This window comes from Mesoplodon mirus (assembly GCF_964341445.2).
Source record: "Mesoplodon mirus genome assembly, chromosome: 15".
Taxonomy (NCBI): domain Eukaryota; kingdom Metazoa; phylum Chordata; class Mammalia; order Artiodactyla; family Ziphiidae; genus Mesoplodon; species Mesoplodon mirus.
The window spans coordinates 11,001,695-11,020,907 of NC_138991.1; the positions used below are offsets into that span (position 1 = coordinate 11,001,695).

General features: G+C 52.4%; 1 protein-coding gene across 4 annotated transcripts in view; it reads left to right on the forward strand.

Moving 5' to 3' along the window:
• The first annotated feature begins 2,327 nt into the window (after positions 1-2,327).
• The window catches only part of RIPOR3 (RIPOR family member 3), a 73,996-nt gene continuing 57,110 nt past the window's right edge, over positions 2,328-19,213 (forward strand). For all 4 annotated transcript variants that reach the window (XM_082645375.1, XM_082645376.1, XM_082645378.1 and 1 more), the window contains exon 1: positions 2,328-2,637. In XM_082645375.1, coding sequence (XP_082501501.1) covers positions 2,635-2,637 — 3 coding nt within the window. In that variant the 5' untranslated portion in view covers positions 2,328-2,634. The remainder of the gene's footprint in view (positions 2,638-19,213) is intronic.

The window sequence follows — 19,213 nt, forward strand, 5'->3', positions numbered from 1 at the left end:
GGGAACGGCATGGTCTCACCCTGCCATACACTCAAATGGCTGGCAACACCAAGTCTGAGACTGCCCGGCTCCAAAGCTGGGGCTCCTTTCTGCCCTGGAGGACGAGGAGGAGGGGCTGGTGCCCCCACTGGCTCGGGGCTGTGAGAAGCATCATTTGTCTTCTCTGCAGTAACTCCCCAGCTGAATTCCCAAAGCCCGCAGGCACTGGACAAGTGAGGGACAGAGAGCATTCTGGTGAATTCCATCACATCACAGCACATGCGAAGCACCTTGTGTGGAGTACTAGGCTCGCCTGCCTGTTGTGCCTGTGAGATGTGGTCGTGCACTTGGTCGGTGAGCAGGAGGGAAACGGCTGAACTGAAACTGTGCTTCTCGGCAGCCCTTTTCTTGGCATGAGGTCTGAACTTGTTCACGCCTTTAAAACGCTTCAAAATGGTTTTCTTGTTTTGTAAGTTAGAGTAGGTGACATTGCTTCCTGAAACCAAGCCATCACTTTCCAATATTTTGCTTTCAAATATAGATCTGCTGGCTTCCTTTCCAGGAGACCTAAGCCCACTCCGGAGTAACTTTGACAGCTCCCTGGCTCTTAAGGAATTTCACTCAGTGCAAAGTCACTTTCGGCTCTGGGTCCCAACACCTGACTAGAGGTGATCAAACTGGAGTGCTTGTAGAACTTCTGGGTTCACTCCTCAGGACTGCTGTTCAGTTCTCAGCTGACAGATTATAGAATTCTTTGAGCTAGTCCAAGGAGGCAAACGGGTGGATGGAATTTTCTCCGAGCATGGGGTGCAATGTCACTGGTGAAGGAAGCTGGTTGGGAATCTAGGTAATAGATGAATCCATTTTCACTTTTCAGAATGAAGCTGCTACAGGTAAGAGCACCACCCTTAAACCTCTGCCTCCTCCACTTCCCAGAGGTAACGGCTCAGTGTGGCTTATATCCTTTCAGACTATTTTCCTGGCTTTATGTGTTTCCATAGCATTTCATTTTATGTGTGTATAAGGGTGGAGGGTTGCACAATCAGGATGATATTGAATGTATCATTCTGATCCTCTTTTCGCTCAATAATATGTCTTGGAGACCCATCTCCATTGTTACATACAGATGCAGATCGTCCTCTAAATCCCTACCTGGGATAGTACGATTCTTTCATATTCTATTTAACCAGTCATTTTTTTTGATGGATATTTATTTCCAGTGTTGCCTGTGATAAACCTTTTTTTTTTTTTTTTTTTAAGCAAACCTCTATGTGCATGCCACCCTGTGGACGTGCTTTAAGTGATGTTCTGGGTGGCAGCTTATGCTCATTTCTGGTTTTTAAAGGTCTTGCCAAATTACCCTTCAGAGTATGTGTGTTTGTGGTTGTGGGAAGGGGTGTCGGTTTCTCTTCTTTGGGGCTGTTTATTCCTGATTTCTTGTCTGCAGTGGCTGCAGGGTGGCAGGGAGCCAAGGGGCAGCAGAGAGAAATTTATCCCTAGGTGTTACAGGCTGGGAGGCACCATGGCTGGGGGGTGGGCTCTCCGTGGTCGCGATGAATGGGGCCTTTGTTCCTGGGTCCATCCCTGAGCAGAATCCGAAAGCCGAGATGTGCCGAGGTGACCAAAGGAGCAGTGCATCGTATCTGGACTCCACCCTTGACTGGGACACACCGTCAAGTTCACAGGAGTGCTACACACCCATGTAATGGGGGTTGGGCGGCGGGGCAAACCCTGAAATAATTAGGTTGTAGAGAAAGAAAAGAGGCTGACCACTAGCTGTAAAGATATAAAGGGAAAAGGCCAAGCTAATTTACATCCCGGGAGGAGTGGGAGGTGCAGAGGGGGCTTGAGGGGAGCCAGGACCAGAGGAAGGGGTGTACGGAGGACCGGATCTGGGACTGAGGCAGGGGACAGATGGGAAGAAAGGAGGGAAAGGAGAAAGAGAGAGGAAGGGGCCCCCGAAAGTGGCAAGGTAAGAAGAGGGCGGGGGAGGGCGGGGGAGGCTGGGTCCCGTCTGTTTGTGATTAGCACGAGGCCCGGTGCAGGATGAGTAAACAGAAACTTCCAGGCCTCCCCACACCCGCCTCTGAGGCAAAGCAGAAATCAGATGCTCCGTGATTAATCGTGGAGAGTTCAGGACACGACCACAAACGCTGTACGGACTTGAAATTAGCTGCCTTTCCCGGTCCCCTTGCCAAGATGCGAGTGGGGGTGGGCCGTGAAGGGGTGGGGCTCCGCCTGCAGGGGGCCAGCATGGAATTCTCCCTGGCAGAGCTCAGAGTGACACTGACGGGCAATCGGCCGAGGCCAGAGCGGCAGGCAGCATCCGGGGGGAACGGGGCCGGCCGGGGGGGGGCCCCAGGCGGGCTTCCTGGAACCCCGGCTCCGCGGCCGCCTGCACCCTGACACAGGCCGGATAAGAGCCAGGCTGCTTTATCGGAGCCCGGCTGGCGGCCGCGCGCCGTCCCCACGGCACCACGAGGAAGATCGCGGGCAGGGGGTCCTCCGAGGCCATCTTCCGAGCGGCCAGTCCGGACAGGCTGGTCTCCCGAGCCCCGCAGCCGATGGGAGCCGACGCTCGCTTCAGCGATAGAGAAAGCCGGGTTGCTTCCAGGAGGATGGCGTGACACGACCCTGAATGTCCAGACCTGCTCGATGGTGAGTGCGAAGCGACTGCTCCGTGTGCAGCTGGCGTGGACCAGACTTTAGAGGGAGTCGGGGTGTGAGGAGGGCATCCGCACGTCCCACCTGGAGCTCCCCAAGCGCTGAGGCTGAGATGAGATGGCAGCATCCTGCTGTGTGGCCTTGGGCAACTTCTTTCCCTCTCTGGGCCTCCCTTTGTCCATCCCTACAATGAGAGGTTGAACTAGGTGGTCTTTAAGGGGCTCTTACTATGACTACTGTTCTTTCCTTGTTTTTAGCAGCGCCGGGCAGCTTGCAGCGTCTTAATTCCCCGACCAGGGAATGAATCCCGTCCCTTTCAGTGAAAGTGCAGAGTCCTAACCACTGGACTCCAGGGAATTCCCTATGACTGCTGTGTTTTGTGGGTCTGCTGCATGCCAGGCTCTGTGCCAGGCATTGCTGAAGCTTTAGCTCAGAGAATCCCCATGAGCCCCTGGCAGGACAGGGATTATTACTCTTCTTCTCGTTGTACATTGAGCAAATGGAGGCACAGAGAAAGGAAGTGACTTGCCCAAGGTCACACAGCTGGTCGGTGGCAGAGATGAGAATCAGATCTCAGAAGCTCTCCACCTCTGGGACTTCTGTGTTCTCTGAGTCTGTGACTATCCCAGGAAGCAGAGGTGAAGGAGGAGAGAGTGTCAGGGGAGTGTTATGTGTACAAGGAAGCACAGCAGTGGGACAAACGAAGCAGCAGGCTGATCAGCCTGCAACTATTTAGAGGGTATGTCAGCCCAGGGGTGGGCAGGGGCTCCTGGCTTGAACGGAGAGGGCCTGATGCCGCTTGCTGTACGAGGCTCCCGGGGAATGAGAGAAGAGAGTTAATATTAGGCAGGGCTGGGGAGAGCTGGGGGTGGGGAGAGTGGCACATGCCTCTATGAGGTTTTGTTCCAGTTTTATTTTGCCTTTTCGAAAATCTGTTTCGAATCATTCTGGGCCCCCACTGCTCCTCTGGACGGAACAGAATTGTGAAACACACACATGCTTTCCACATGCCTCCCTTGGGGGGAATCGCATATTAATATTATCGTAGGCTATTTGCATATACATCCCTGAAGCTGTGATGACAGCAGCCGAGAGATAAGATGCAAATAAAGTCAGCTAGTGTCTCCCTGGCAGCCACAAGGAGGATGCATGTTACATCAAGGGCTGGGAAATCCACAGCAGGGCTGTGGCAGGTGGGAAATCCCTCGGGTGCCAGCCGTCTGGGTAGAGCTGGAAGTCCCAGCACCCAGATGTGGCCTCCTCTTTTCTCTTCCCTTGGAAAATTCCAGCCCGCAGCAGCTCTGTACTCACTCCTTTTCTTTCTGGGACTGGCCCAGACCCTCTGCCTTGGGCTTGAGTCGAGACCCGATTGGTGGTCCTAGCTCAAGAGTGACCAACTTGTCCCAGGAGACCCCCTCAGTCCCGGGCAAACCAGGACAGTTGGTCACCCTACACAGTTCTGCCCTTGATTTTTGTAATCTTGAGCAAGTCACTCCCCTTCTCTCATCTCTAAGACGAGATTATTTTAGGAAATCTCTAAAATCTCTTTGCACCTCTAAATTGCTGTGACTCTGGCTGGAAGGCACTTATGTTCTAAACGTGGGTGAGACACAAGCTTAAAGAGGAGGAAAATCTCCCCGCGAGTCCCCTAGTGCATCAGGGAAGGCACCGGAGGAGGCTGGGATTAAGATGGGCTTGAAGAAGCGATTGCTGGCCTGCAGTGCCCCGTGACTGCTGTCAGCGAGAACAGTCCTAGGGCCCTGCAAGCTTCAGAAAAGCCTCATGACATGCTGAAAGCCCAGCTCAGTCCCACAGCTTAGGTTTGGCACAGAGTGATTTAACCCAGATGTCTGCCACTGACAGAGCCCTCACCTATGCCTCATTGGAAGCTCAGCACCCCCAGGGTCCCCCAGTTCTTTCTGGGGAGCTCCAAAGGGATGTTTCACATTGGCTTGCAAACTGGTCCCTCGCCTCTGCCGCCAAGGCCACTAGGAGAAGCTTCACTGTTGCCAGCACCCATCTTGTGGGGCCAGACTCCAACTGCTTAGTGCCTGAGCTGCTCTGGGTTCTGGGCAGAGGTGGAGGGAAGGGCTTCCTCCCCAGCCTGTGACACTCTCTGCCGTGTGGCCCCTGCACGGGTGGTGTGCTGGAGCCAGCTTGGACTGGCTCGCAAAAGCCGACTGTCAGATTTTCAGGAATTTGGTGAACTCGTTGCTAACCAGGGCCATTATTAAAAATTAAGCTACATAAACTTATAATTAAATAAAATTTAATTAAAAACAAAGGTCGTGGGGCTTCCCTGGTGGCTCAGTGGTTAAGAATCCGCCTGCCAATGCAGGGGACACGGGTTTGAGCCCTGGTCCAGGAAGATCCCACATGCCGCGGAGCAACTAAGCCCGTGCACCACAACTACTGAGCCTGCGCTCTAGAGCCCGCGAGCCACAACTACTGAAGCCCGCGTGCCACAACTATTGAAGCCCACACACCTAGAGCCCGTGCTCCACAACAAGAGAAGCCACCGCAATGAGAAGCCCCGCACCACAACGAAGAGCAGCCCCCACTTGCCTCAACTAGAGAAAGCCTGCGCGCGGCAACGAAGACCCAACATAGCCAAAAAATAAATTAATAAATGAAATAAATTAATTAAAAAAAACAAAGGCCGTAAGTACTCAAAACTCATCACTTTTCAGTTTTTAAAACTACATGTTACTGATACTGGTTCTCCTGGGGAGGTTCACGTCCGGTGTGTCTGTCTGGTGGGAACACCCCCTAACAGTGCACTATTGCATATCTCTTCCCAATTCCATTTTTTGCGACTTAAGTTGGTAGCCTGAAGTCATCCATGGTGGGAGTAATTACACTACGGGAATTGGCAAACAGTACAGCTCAGGGATTGATTTATTGTTTTGTTGATTGTCTAGATCAACAGACAAAGTGATCTAGACAAAGAAAGGGAGGGAGAAAAGGATGATGCAGGTTAAACATAAAAGCATAAAAGTGTGTCATGTCTCTAATTGTTACCGTGGGAATAACACCAAAAAGCAGGGAAGTTGCACACTTCGCTGACAAACCAGGAAAGTTCCGACCTGCTCTTTGGTGTATCATTTTTGTCTCAGTCCTTAAGGTAAAGGCAGATATCAGCCAACGTTCTGGAAAGAACTACAGTCACTCATCAATTATAACCATAGGGTGACAACAGATACAAGAGTTGGGGGCAAAAATCAACAAAAATGTCCTGTGTGAATCAACTGAGTATATGAAATTTACAAAAGAGGGGGCTACTGTACATTTTATGTTTATCTGTAAGTTGTGGGCTACACATCCTTTACATCAACACAATCTATAGTAAACCTGAGTATATATGTGTTTATGTGTGCAAGCATGAGTAAGTGCCTATATTTGTACACATGTGTGCACGTGCATATACACACACATACACTTTCCCCTGGAAAGCTGGTTGTTAAACCTTCACCAACACACCACTGGCCCCATAGCATATATGCTTGTGCCCAGGGTCTTAGAAATCTTGTCATGGACCGTCCTCAGCTCTCACCCAAAGGGATTCAAACTCCAGGCACTGGGCCTTGGACACAATCCCTCAACTTCCTCCTCTGGCCTCAAACAAACCCAACAGCCAAACTCCTCTCTCCTGCCCTAAGCGCTGGAATAGATGCAGAGATTGGGAGGGTCAGAAGGTGTTATTTGCACCGGCTGCATCCAGGGCCCCAGCTCAGGCAGCACAAAGGCCCTGGGTCCCCGCATTCTCAGTGCCCCCCATTCGTGCCCCCCCGCCCCTCCACATTCGCAGGGCGTTTCCGGGTCCCATCAGGGGCAGCTCCCTGTAAATTCCATCCCTTTTCAGGTCTTGCTCCTGCCATCCTTGATTTTCACGCACAGCACATGATTCTCTAATCAAAATGGCGTCTTGGAACATGGAGGAGGAATAGCTAAGCCAAACCTATTGGAAAGTTCAGACAACTTTCTATTTTTAGAAAGCCTAGGAGCCAGGTGGGCCCTTTCCAGTCTCCCAGGCCCGCAAGCACGAGAGGAAAATATTTCTCATTCCCCTGTTCTGCCTTCTTACAGGCCTAGCCAAGGAGGAGGCCCAGGTGGGGACACTGGCCGCCTATGAGAAGTGAGGCTGGGATGGCAGGAAGCGAGCCCTGCCCACAGCAATCTTAAAAGGAGCTAAAACCAGGGTTTTTTTGATTCTTTTATTTTGCATGTGGGAAGGGCAATCCTGACTTTAAATCTCAGTGGGTCCTGCTCCAGGTAACCACTGTCTATTCTTCCAGACCATTCATTCACTCGTATGTGTAATTTTAATGTTCAAAACTGAGGTCATTCTTATGTTTTACTCTGCATCTTCCTTTTCTCACTGGACAAAACACCCCGGGTGTCTTTCCCTGTTAGCACATGAAGACCTAAACCACTCCTTTCAATGCCTGCATAACAGAAGCCCCAGGAGGTTGTGAGAAGGGAGCCGTTTTGACAACCACATCTCTATTTTCAAACCAGGTCTCAAACTTTCTTGACTGCAAAGCACATGAGTAGAGCCCAGCTGCTTCCATTTTTCAGTAAAAAAGACATTCTATTGGCTCTACCCTCAACCTATCTCTGGAAGCTGCTGGCTTCCCGTCACCTCCACGGCCGCCACCCTCGTCCCCGTGGCCATCATCCCTCTCTGGACTGTTGTGGTTGCCTCCTCACGGACGTCTCTGCTTCTCCTCTTGCCTCTCTGATGGGCTGTTCTACACCTGCAGCCAGCAGGTCTTATTAAAAGGAAGTCAGATCCTGCCCCTCCTCTGCTCAGGACACCCTCCTCCCCGCAGGCCTGGCTCCCTGCTCCTAACCATAGCCACCAGGCCCCGCAGAATCTGGACCTCATCTCCAGGTTCTGCCCTGCCCTGCCCCTCGCCAACTCACTGTTCTCAAGTGAGCCAGGCTCAGTACTGCCTCAGGACCTTTGCACTTGCCTTCCCCTCTGCCTGGGACACCCATTCCCAGATCTCCACATGGCTCACTCCGTACCTCTTTCCATCATCTAAAAATAATATATTATTTTTCTTTTTCAAAATATCCTCTACTAGAATGTGAGTTTCCTGAGGGCAGGTTTTTTTTTTTTTTTTTTTGGCCTGTTTTGTTCAGTGCTGTATCCCATAGTAGGTACTCAGTTAAGACTTATGGCATATTCGCTTTGCTACGTTGCCAAGGGTGACAAAGCAGTCAGACTGAATTAGGGTCCCTGGGAACCTCTAGCTGCATGCTACCTTTCATTTATGAATACCGCATTTTAATAGCCCGTGCTAACTCACCAAGCGGCCACTCCTTTGCAAAACAATGAGAGTCTGTGGAATCGTGCATCCCCACATGTGCTCGTCAGACCAGCCAGGCCCAGGTTCCAGGCTCTTCATGTGGCCCCTGTATTCACCCACCCTTGTCTGTCTCAGGTGGGCTTGGAGGACCCGGTAAACAACCCCCTCTTTCTTACCTGAGTTCGGATAAACCCAGGAGTCAGGCAGGTGATGGGACACGGATTCTGTCTTGGCCAGGTGGCTGTCACCGTGTTGTCCCTTGAATTGAATCCCCTCTCCCACCGCCCAGTGCTGCTGGCAGCCCTCTGCTGAGGAGCGAGCCTGGCATCACCCTCCAAGCTCACTCCCCAGGGGAGAATGAGTGAGGGGAGGGGAAGGCCCTGCAGGTGGAGGCATGAGGAGGTGGGCTTAAGTGGTGCCTCCAGACCATTGGTTGCGCCCACCCGCCAGATGCCAGATAGGCTGATGCCTGGTTGACAGCAGCGGGAACGGCCCAAGGTCTTTTCTCACTTGCCCAGTGACACCCATTAGATCCCTGGTCCCCAGATCCAGGTCCAGAGAGCTTTCCTCGTCTTTAAAAAATGGACCTCAGGTGACTTGAATGAATCACAACCCAGGTGAAAGAGACAATTGAATGTCCCCATTTACCCACCCAACCCACAAACAGCTGTGACAATTATTTATAACCAGGTATATGCTCCTTCCCACTGTGGTAGCTACTATTTGAATTTTGTGTTTATCTTTCCCTTGGTTTTTAAAAAATTATAGTAAGATATCCATAATATAAAATTTACCATTTTAACCGTTTTCCAGGATACAATTCTGTGGCATTTAGTACACTCGCGATGTTTTGCAATCATCACCATCATCCATCTCCAGAATGTTTTCATCATCCTGATTTCTCTTGTTTAAAAAAATAGTATTGGGCTTCCCTGGTGGCGCAGGGGTTGAGAGTCCGCCTGCCGATGCAGGGGACGGGTTCATGCCCCGGTCCGGGAAGATCCCACATGCCTCGGAGCGGCTGGGCCCGTGAGCCATGGCCGCTGAGCCTGCGCGTCCGGAGCCTGTGCTCCACAACGGGAGAGGCCACAACAGTGAGAGGCCCGTGTACCACAAAAAAAAAAAAAAAAAAATAGTATTATCACTGACATATTTATGCCATAATAATATATTATTTACGTTTACTTATTTTTGAACTTTATAAAAAGATATGTTGTCTTGTGGTACCTATGTGTTCTTAAATCATTTTATCACTAAAATTCATCCATGGCTGCCTATGGCTTGCTGTTGATTCATTTTCACTGCTGTATACTATTCTGTGGTATGCCAGAATTTGTTTTCCAAGTCTATGGGTCTTTGGGTTGTTTCCACTTGTCTGTTTGCTGTTATACACAGAATTGCTTTGAGCAGTCTTGGAGTTGTCCTAGTACATTCATGCTGGCGTGTGTCTCAGATGTGCACCCAGGAGTAGGATTGCTGGGTCGTAGGGAATATGAAATAATATACTGAACTATCTTCCAACGTGGCTGTACCGATTCACACCCACCCTCAACCATGTGGCATTTGTCAGATGTCTTACTTTTTTGCCGCTTGAGTGAGTGGAATTTCCCCTGGATCTCGACCACCACCACATAGACAGGCCCAGCTGCCATCGACTCGGTCTCTCCAGGTCAGAATACCCAAGCCTGAGCAGGCTGTGGGTTCCTGATGTGCCACATCTTTGTGGTACGGCTGCTCCCGGGGGGGAACCGAGCCTGACAGCTATGCTGTAGGAAGGAAAATGTGGGGTAGGGATTAAAGACCTTGCCCTGATAGCATTGACCTCTCCTTTCTCCCCTTCCCCTGCTTTTACTTAGTGTGACGGGGGTAAGGGTAAATCCTCACCGTGAGACAGGCACTTTTCCACACACTTTACATGTATTGCTGTGAATTCATACAACCCCCAGGTCCCGCAAGTGGAGGTGCTCTTATAAGCCCCACTTTACAGGTCTGGAAACTGATGAACAGAGAGGTTAAGTAACTTGCCTGGAATCACACAGAGTTGCGTTTGGATCCAGCTTGTCTGACTTCTTCTGGAGTTTATTCCCCCTCTTGGTGGGGCTTAGCAGTTAAGTGTTGCAAACTCTTCAGTCCTACAGACTTGGGTTCAAATCCTGGATCCCCTACCACTGTGCTGTGTGACCCTAGGCAAATTACTTCACCTCTCTGCACCTCTAAAGTGGCAAGAGCTCTCTTTTCCAGAAGCCTCAGGAAGTGTTCCTTTCTTGTGCCGTATTGTTTCTTGTCGGGTTGTAGGCCCATTCCTGAAACATCCCTGGAATACGCTCCTTGGCATGAGCAACTGACAAGGCTTATCCTTGGAGCTGAGGGGGAATCAATTCTACCCAAACCAGTGTCGGCGAATCAGGGCCTGAGGTGTCCCAAAGCCAGCTGCTGTTCTTGGGAGAAGGGCACGGGTGCTGGCAACAGGAGTGGAGACGTCCACTGCAGTCTGGACTGGTCTGGCCATTGACCTTGGTGACCATCTTATTGCCAGAAGGGCCGACCAGGATGAGTGGTGACGGGCACAGGCCGTCTCTGGCCTCACCCATGTGAAGCTGATGGCCGTGCTCGGGCCATTGCACATACACGTCTGGAATACCTATTCTGAAGGGTAATTTCCAGGGAGAAAGCATGTTTATACTTTTTTGGGGGTGGGAAGATTCCATTTCTGTTGCCAATTAGTTCTGCTTGAGAACAGCTTTTCTCAACACCAACATGTTGGCCGTCCAGGCTCGAGTTCTGTTGATTAGCTCAAAGTGGGGGAGAAAAGTGATTTTTCTTTCCTTCCTCTGCCCCCAACCGTGATACCCGGCTGTTAGTGATGAAAGGGGTCCTGTAGCTCATTTCGTTTTCCTTGTCATGACTCCAGGAAAGGCTGTAAAAATCATCAGTGGGCCCCGCGGGCTGTAATTGGCTGGAGGGGAAGTTGGCTACCACAGCGGCTGAGTTATAAGAATCCACTTCAGACGAGGACGCCTCAGTCAAGCCTCTTCTAATTGCACCTGCTCTGCAGGCTGGCACAGGGCAGAGAGCGCTGAAGGGTGTCTGCATGCCTCTCTTCCTTCCTGGGTTCCAAGAGCGCCAGGGCTCTTGTCAAGACAGAGAAGCTGGGAGACCATGTGGCAGGCTGGTCCCCAGCCAGCCTCTGTTGCCCGCACCAAATCTCAGCTCCGCTGTTCATAGCCACGAGCCGTGGACGAGGGACTTGAGCTTTTTGTGCTCACTTTCCTCATTTTAAAGTGATGGTCATGGTCCCTTCTGAGATTGCTGTAAGGACCAAATGAGTGGATACACTTGGAAGAGACCCTGACCACATGTAAAGTCCTTCCTAAACGTCAGTTTTTATTATGGACTCAGGATCTCCTCTGACGCTTGAGTCCTATGTGATTGTACCAGAGTATCTTAACCCAGTCCCCTGTTAATAGATGTGACATCGGTTCCAATCTTTTGTGATTGCAAGTCATGCTGCATTGAATGACCTGTAGCTTTGTGTATCCACCCCTCCCCGGGGTATGTGAACCCCACGATAACCTTCGCTCTGGACTTTCCTCCCCGAGGCCTGCAGAATGAGGAGAGATGAGTGGGCCATGGGCCAGCCCCAGCCTGGCATGCAGACCGGCCTGTGGGGCAGGGCAGGGGCAGGCCCTCCCGAGCCAGGTGGGACAGATTCCTTCTGAGTCCCTCAGAGGAGTGAGGCCATCTGGTCCCCAAGTTTCTGGCAAATGCCTGAGCTGGCCTGGACAGAGGAAATCTGTGCCATGCAGGTTCAGCCCATCTTTTGCGATCCTCTTCCTCCAGGAAGACCCCTGGGATCTCTGTTCCAATACTCTTGGCTGTCTCTGCATGGATTTAGTACCATGGTGTCCGGCTCCCTTTTGCAGGGACAGGAGGAGTCAGGAAGGCCGGATGTTGGTCCTGACGTCTTAGCTCTCCACCCATGTAACCCCCAGGGCCTCCGTGTCCTCATCTGTATGAACCGGATAATAACAATAATGGTAACAACTCCTCAGGAAGGTCTTGGGAGATCTCAGCGATGCAGCATTGGTGGAATGTTTGACCCTGTGTCGGGCGCGAGAAACACAAGCTCAGGTTAGGAATGTCGCATCTATGGGAGGGTCCAGGCTCACCTCGCCCACTGGGCCGTGGGTACTTGCAGGCCGCAGCACCTGGTCTGAAATAGAGGATAAACGGAGTCCAACCTAACTGTGTGGGCTTGGGCAAGTCGTCCTCCCTCTGGACTAAGTCTTCTTTCAGAAATGGGGGTTCTGACGATTCCTATCTAGTAGGTTTGTTTTCGGAATTAAATGAGGCAAAGCACATAATGCTTTGGATCTAGCAAATGCTCAATAAATGCTGGCTACTGCTGATATTGTTAATCTTTGGTGTTAACAGTCGTAAATATCCTACCAGAAACCAGCACAGTGCCATGCATGCAGTGGGTACTTAGTGAATCAAAGGCACTGACCGACAGGGCCAAGTCCGCTGGTTATAAAGTAGGGTCTGAGGGAGGCACTGACGGAAGACCCCATTTCTCATGTTGTTGACTCCCTTAGAGAATAGAGGAAAACCACCCGATATGACCTGATCTGCGGTTATGCCATCTGCTGGTACTTAACTCCATGCAATGCTGGATCAGGCATCAACACCCCCATTTTACAGATAAGAAAACTGGGGCCCAGAGATGGGAGAGCCTCACCCTGCACCCCACAGCCAGCCCACGGCACAGCAGGGGCCGATCCACTTCTCCTGACCCTCAGGGCAGTGGTCCTCACCCTGACCCTCAGCCCCGTGCAGGAAATGGACCGCGGGGGCGAGATACAGTGTCCCTCTGTGGCCAGAGCTCCTGCACATTTCTGACATTCTTGCCTCTTGGGACAAAGGGTGAAGAAACTCAGATGAACTGTTCTTGTTTCCCGATGGACAAACACTCCTGACCCAGGGTGAGGGATGTTTGCTGCTGGATTGGATCAGAAGTGTGGTTTTGCCTGGGTTTCTCCCCCTCCTCTGTACCCAACTGCAGGGCGACTGTAGAAAATCTAGGGAGGGCAAATCCAGGGATGACCTTAGGAATTCTTCCAGAGTATCTGAAGGGTCAGGAGGCTCCCTGCACCGTGGATGCTGGCAGCCCCGGGTCCGCTCCCAGTGTGCTGTTGGACCTGCCCTGAACGAGAGAACAAATGAATGAGCAGGTGTTCACTCCCCTCACCTGGCCCTCTTCCGTGTGTCCTCTCCTCTTATAAGGACACCAGTCATTGGGTTTAGGGCCACCCTAATCTAGTACGACCTCATCATAACTAATTACATCTGCAAAGACTATTTCCAGATAAGGTCACGTTCTAAGTCTCTGGGTAGACATGAATTTTGGGGGGGACACCATTCAACTTACGACACCACCTAATAAATATTCGCCATTATTAACACTCCCTTCACCACCTATTGAAGCAGTACACACTGCATGCCGGGCACTTCTCTGAGCTTCTTTTATTCCTTCTCTCATTTGGGCCTCTCTGAAGCTGTGTGAAGTGGCCCTGTGATTATCTCTGAGGCCCAGATAGGTGAACGGACTTGCCCTAGGTCACACAGCTGGCAAATAGCAAAGCTGGGCTTCGGACCCTTTTCTTTCTGACTCCAAAGTTGGCAAGATTTCGAGACGCTCCAGTCTCCCCCCGAGAGCTTGGGGTTGCCATACTCTCCTTCCCAGAATCCCAGTATCTGAGATAGGCTCGCTCCCGGCCCGCACCGCTCTCCAGAAACATCCCCCCCAGAGATGCTGTAAAGGGACAGGGGAGGAATCTTGTCTTTATCGTGGGAACCTGAGGTTGCACTCTGCCTCGGGTTGCCGGTGCCCGGGTCTCCTGCGGGTAGGAAGCTGGCGTGCCACGTCATCCCTCACATCTGGGGGCATTTTAGGAGTCTTGATTGGGGGCTACAAATTGAAAAATGGTCCATTCAGGTGTGATTTATTCATCATCAAGACAATGCTATTAAATGCTCGCCAAGTGATTCACTCTGGCAGGTTGACGAGGCCCGACTTCTCGGGCCAGGCCCGGCCACGGCCTTGCAGCATGGGTGGGGCTGTTTCTCTGATGGTGGCATCGGCGAGGGGAGAGTAGGGCCTGGTGGGGCTGGGATGAGGCTCCGACAGAGACGATGAGCGCGCGGCCAGATGACGTTCTGCAGTTCACTTTTTTGTTTTTTGTTTTTTGCGGTACGCGGGCCTCTCACTGTTGTGGCCTCTCCCGTTGTGGAGCACAGGCTCCGGACGCGCAGGCTCAGCGGCCATGGCTCACGGGCCCAGCCGCTTCGCGGCATGTGGGACCTTCCCGGACTGGGGCACGAACCCGTGTCCCCTGCATCGGCAGGTGGACTCTCAACCACTGCGCAACCAGGGAAGCCCGCACAGTTCACTTTTTACCACACCACCGTGGAAGGAACTTGCTTTGGCTAATGGGAGACGTGTGCAATTAGGGGTCAGGAAAGAAAACTTGTAATTTCCAACAACTGGGGCTTTGGGGCCAGGAAATAGTTGCTCTGTCAGAGTGGAGAGAGTGAGTGGGTTGGAGACCCCCGGGGAGGTCAGGGGTCCCCGAAGGACAAAGCCAGCCCGCAGCACTTTGTGTGGGCGGTTGATGGGCCTGGCGAGTAGGTACGGGCTGGACAGACACATGGCAGAGAGCACTGCCTCAAAGCCAGACTCCCTGGGTCGCGATCCTGATTCCCCTGCGTCCAGCCCCTTAGACAGCCCTATGTGGGCAAATGATGAGCAGGCCATGACTTTTCGGAGTTGGGCTTGATTTAACCCACTTCACCCTCTGATTAGAATGGTCAGAACGTAAGATAGGGATTGTAACAGACCTCCCTTGGGGGCTTGCGGGGACGTCCTGAGCTAACGGCATAGAGCAAGTGCTTATCGACACCAACCATTGTTGTCAGGACGGCGATCTGGTGGGGCACTGGCCGTGTATGGAGGACAGCCGAGGCTGGCAGCACACCGGCTTCCGGCTGTGGCTCCAGGGCCAGGCTCCTAACTCACCCGCTGCCCACTGGGCAGGAGCCTTCTGCTTCCTCGGGGCAATTGGGAGCCCAGTACCAAAGTGGTCGTCACCCAGCTTGGGCAGCCCATGTGCCCAGCATCCAAGAAGCTGTGGGATCAGCTGGACCCAGGAGGAGGGCTGGGGTTACCTCCAAACCACTACCTGCCACAGCTGAGTCACCCATGGGCTGCCAGCCTGTCTACACACCTGTGGACATCAAAGGTCTGACTCACATTCCCGTCTTCGGAGCAACGGCAGGACAGACAACGGCCACGTGGCCCCTGTGGCCCTCTGCTCAGGGGGCTCCAACCCTGGATGAGAGGAAGGGATGGACACGCATCTCTGTAGGGCCGGGGGGCTGGGGTGAGCCGCATGGAGGATCCAGCTCAGGGGCGGGGATCACGTAGGCCTGGGGTGGGGAGCGCTAGTCATCGTAGTCATCGGGCCCTGTGAGCTGCATCTGGCCTGAAAGTCTGTTCTCCCGATCTGGAGTCAGGCATCTGTTGCCATGTGAAGGCTAAGACCTGACCCCTTCCCATTTGTCCCATCACCACCAGGTCTGACTGCTCGGGGGCCACGGCCAGGCCGTGACATTTGTGCCAGCTGGCTGCAGCTTTCCCACAAAGGCCAGTTTCTGGAGCTCTCAGATGCCGTGGCTCTCGGCTTGTTTATCTCCACGGCGCCAAGCCTGGCCGGCTTTTGGGCAACAGCAGGCCTGTGGGGAACATAATCCATGAAAAAGGGACAGCAGAGCCCAGCGTCGGGGTATGGGGGAGGCCACAGGATGCTGGGCGCCCCGGCGGTAGGCAGCTGGGAGCACAGTCCTCTGGAGCCCCAGGAGGCCCTGGGTGGCAAAGTGAGGATGGAGGTAAGGCTTCTCTGCGGTGGAGGACCTCTCCCCATGGGACAGCGGGGCACTGACTTTGTGACGGCCGCTCAGTGAGGGCTCTTCACAGCTTCATTCCGACCTACCCTTGGGCTTCATTCCCTGATTCTGTGATCTTTTCAATGCTCAGCCAGGGGTCCCACTCATTCGTTCGTTCATCCATTTTCTTAGTCCTCACAATGAAGCTCTAAGGTGAGGAGGTTATAGGGGCAATAATACTAGCAGTTATATAGCAGTTATCATTATGCACATGTTTAGATGAGGGAAGACATAAAGTTTGAGTAATTGGTTCCCGGGCACAGCGGTAACGATGGGCTGTATTAGTTATCTATAGCTGCGTTAACACACGATCCCAAAACTTAACGGCTTGAAACAGCCCGTGTTTATAATCTCAACGTTTCTGCAGGTTGGGGGTCCAGGCCTGGCTCGGCTGGGTCCTCTGCTTCAGGGCCTCTCATGGGCTGCAGTCAAGGGGTCAGGGGGCTCCAGTCACCTCAAGGTCCAACTGGGGCAGGATCCATTTCCAAATTCTCTCAGCGGTGCAGGCAGGATGCAGTTTCTCCATGGCTGTTGGTGGGAGGCCCTCAGTTCCTAGCCACGTGGGCCTCTCCAGCACGTCAGCTTGCTCTGTCAAAGTGTGTGTGTGTGTGTGTGTGTGTGTAGTCACTGTCTTTTATAACCTCATCTTGGAGATGATATCCACCCCATCACTTTTGCCATATCCATTCATTAGAAGCTAGTCACTGGGCCAACTCATACTTAAGGGGACAGGGTGGCTGCCAGCAGGGGTGGGTGGCTGGGGGCTGCTTTGGAAGCTGCCCACTACCAGGGCCAAGCCAGAGTTTGAACCCAGTTGGGTCTGACTCCAAAGCCTGCCCCCCTGTCCCTCCGCCCCGCAAAGGAAGCTGAGAAAAGAGTTCTTTCTTCCCTAGTCCTAGAGATTGGCCACCTGTATGTTACCACTCCGAGTCAGAATGGAGTCGCCATTCACATATTCAGTGGACACTTCCTGAGCGTGTACTACGTTTCAGACACAGTGCTGGACAGGATAGCTGTGGTTCCCACCCACAGGAGTGTCCATCCTGGGGACTGACATTGGGTGGCTGCACATTTCCTCACACTGTCACATGTGTATGCAGAGAAAACTATCTTTATTTCCTGTAACTGATCTGAGATTTCTCACAAACCCCAGTTCTAGGGCAACAAGGAAAAATGCTAGATTTCGTCTAATCTGGTAGATTTAATCTGATCCAGGACTTCAGGCCTTTAGGTAATGCTCAGTCTCAGATTCCCTTCTGCTCCCCGCTCAGCCCCCTCTCTAAGTGCCATCTGAGTCTGTGTGTCTGGGAGGGATGCTGATGACGAGGCTCCCCATGGAGGGGAGGAGACGGGGTCTCCAGCCACGTCTGATGCCTGGATCACTGCTTGTCTTTCTGGCATCTGTGGCTAAAGCTGGCGGCTGGAAGAACTCATGCTCTGGGCTTGGAGCCCTGCCTGGTTGGCCTGTCTCCACCTTGGCTAAGACCTCCCATCACCACTTCATCTGGCCCCCTGCCCAGGCTGTCCACTGCCTGCCTCTGCTGCGGTCACTCGGCCCCTCCCCCAACAGCATGTCCCCCACTTGAGTAGGGACGTGTTGAGTCCCATCCTGGCTATGGGGGGACCCCGAGTAGCCGGGGAAAGTGGACCACAGGGCTTCTTTCTCTTCAACCTGCTGCATCTCCGGGTTCCCCATCCTTAGCTGGTGGGTGGTGGTGTCAGTGCAGCTTATTCCTTGAGCCTCCAGAGGATCAGCACAAACCCCTGCCTTTGGAGCTGACCCTGCTTGTATAAAAACACCAATAAATAGAAGCAGCTGACACACAGGGTGCCTATTACACACTGGAGTCTGTTTTAAGCACTTCACACGTGAGCTCATTTAATACAACAACTCTGGGCGGAAGTACTCTTAGTCCCATTTTATAGATGAGGAGACTGAGGCACAGAGAACTGAAATGACTTGCTCATGGTCACAGAGCTAGTAAGTGGCAGAGCTGGGATGTGGACCCAGGGGCCCTTAAGTCCATGCTTTTCACCATTGGCCTCCTCCATTTCCTGTCCTCTCTGGGCTGAAGCTGAGAGGGGCAGAGGGGTCCTTGCTTCCCCTATGTACTCTCCTTCGGCCATAGTTAGCAAGCCCGGGGTCACAGGTGAAGGGAGACCTTCTCTACTTTCTCAGTGATTTGGGAAATTGCTATGCTCATTGGGAGCTAAGGGACTTTAAAAAAATGATGTCTCACAGTCGAGGCTTTTAAGGCTACCGTCTCGTGGCAAAATCTATTTAGATTATGAGGAACTGAGTCTAGCCATGGTCCTGCTCTTTATTCCTCTGTACAAATCTACATCTTCACCGGGCAGATGGATATGTGAAGACCAGGAGGGGAAGGGCTGTTTCCCCACAAAGGCAGAGACTAAAGTGCAGTAATATTTTTCAAATTATTACCTGTTACGGAAATGATCACACACTTAATCAGTCACAGTTGTGATAAACGTGCTGAAGGGGAAACACACAGCAATGCGGGTGTGTAATGACCGTCTGAGCCCATTCAGGGCTGCTGTGACAAAGCACCAGAGACCGGGTGGTCAGAGCCACCATGTCACAACTTCAGTTCTGTCAACAGACTCTGCGACCTGGCCGAGGCCCAGCCTCAGTCTCCCTACCTGGGAGCAAAGAGGTCAGTCTGTCACCTCTGAAAGGGTAGAGCTGACAGTTCTCCAGGCAGTGACCTGGGATGCTGAAACTAGGGCGGCCGGGGAGAACAGGTCAGGACCACCCAGGGTAGAAAGATGCGGGAGTTCTGAGGGCTCCCAAACGCTCTCCTCTTTCTCTCTTCTCCATCCTCCTTCCTTCCTGCCCCCAGCTAAGCCGATCTAAGTGAGAATGATATAAATACCAATACTCTGCCATTTACTATGTCAGCCATTGGACAAGCATTATAAGATCGAATTCTCAGAGACAGACACAGTGAGTAGTATTATTATCCCCATTTTACAGAAAGGAAAACTGAGACTCAGAGAGGTTAAGCAACTTGTCCGTGAGGACACAGTGAGAACGTGGCATGCTAGGATTTGTCCCCAGGTCTGTCTGGCTCCGAAGCCTTTGCTATCCTCCCACCGCTGCTGTGCCCGTCAGGTCTCTGGATGGGGGGCAGGGTGGGGTAGAAAAGAATTTGCCCCAGGAAAAAACTTCAAGAGCTGGACTCCAGAAATGCCTGAAGGAGCCAGGCCAGTGAGCCGAGCTGCAGGGAGGATAT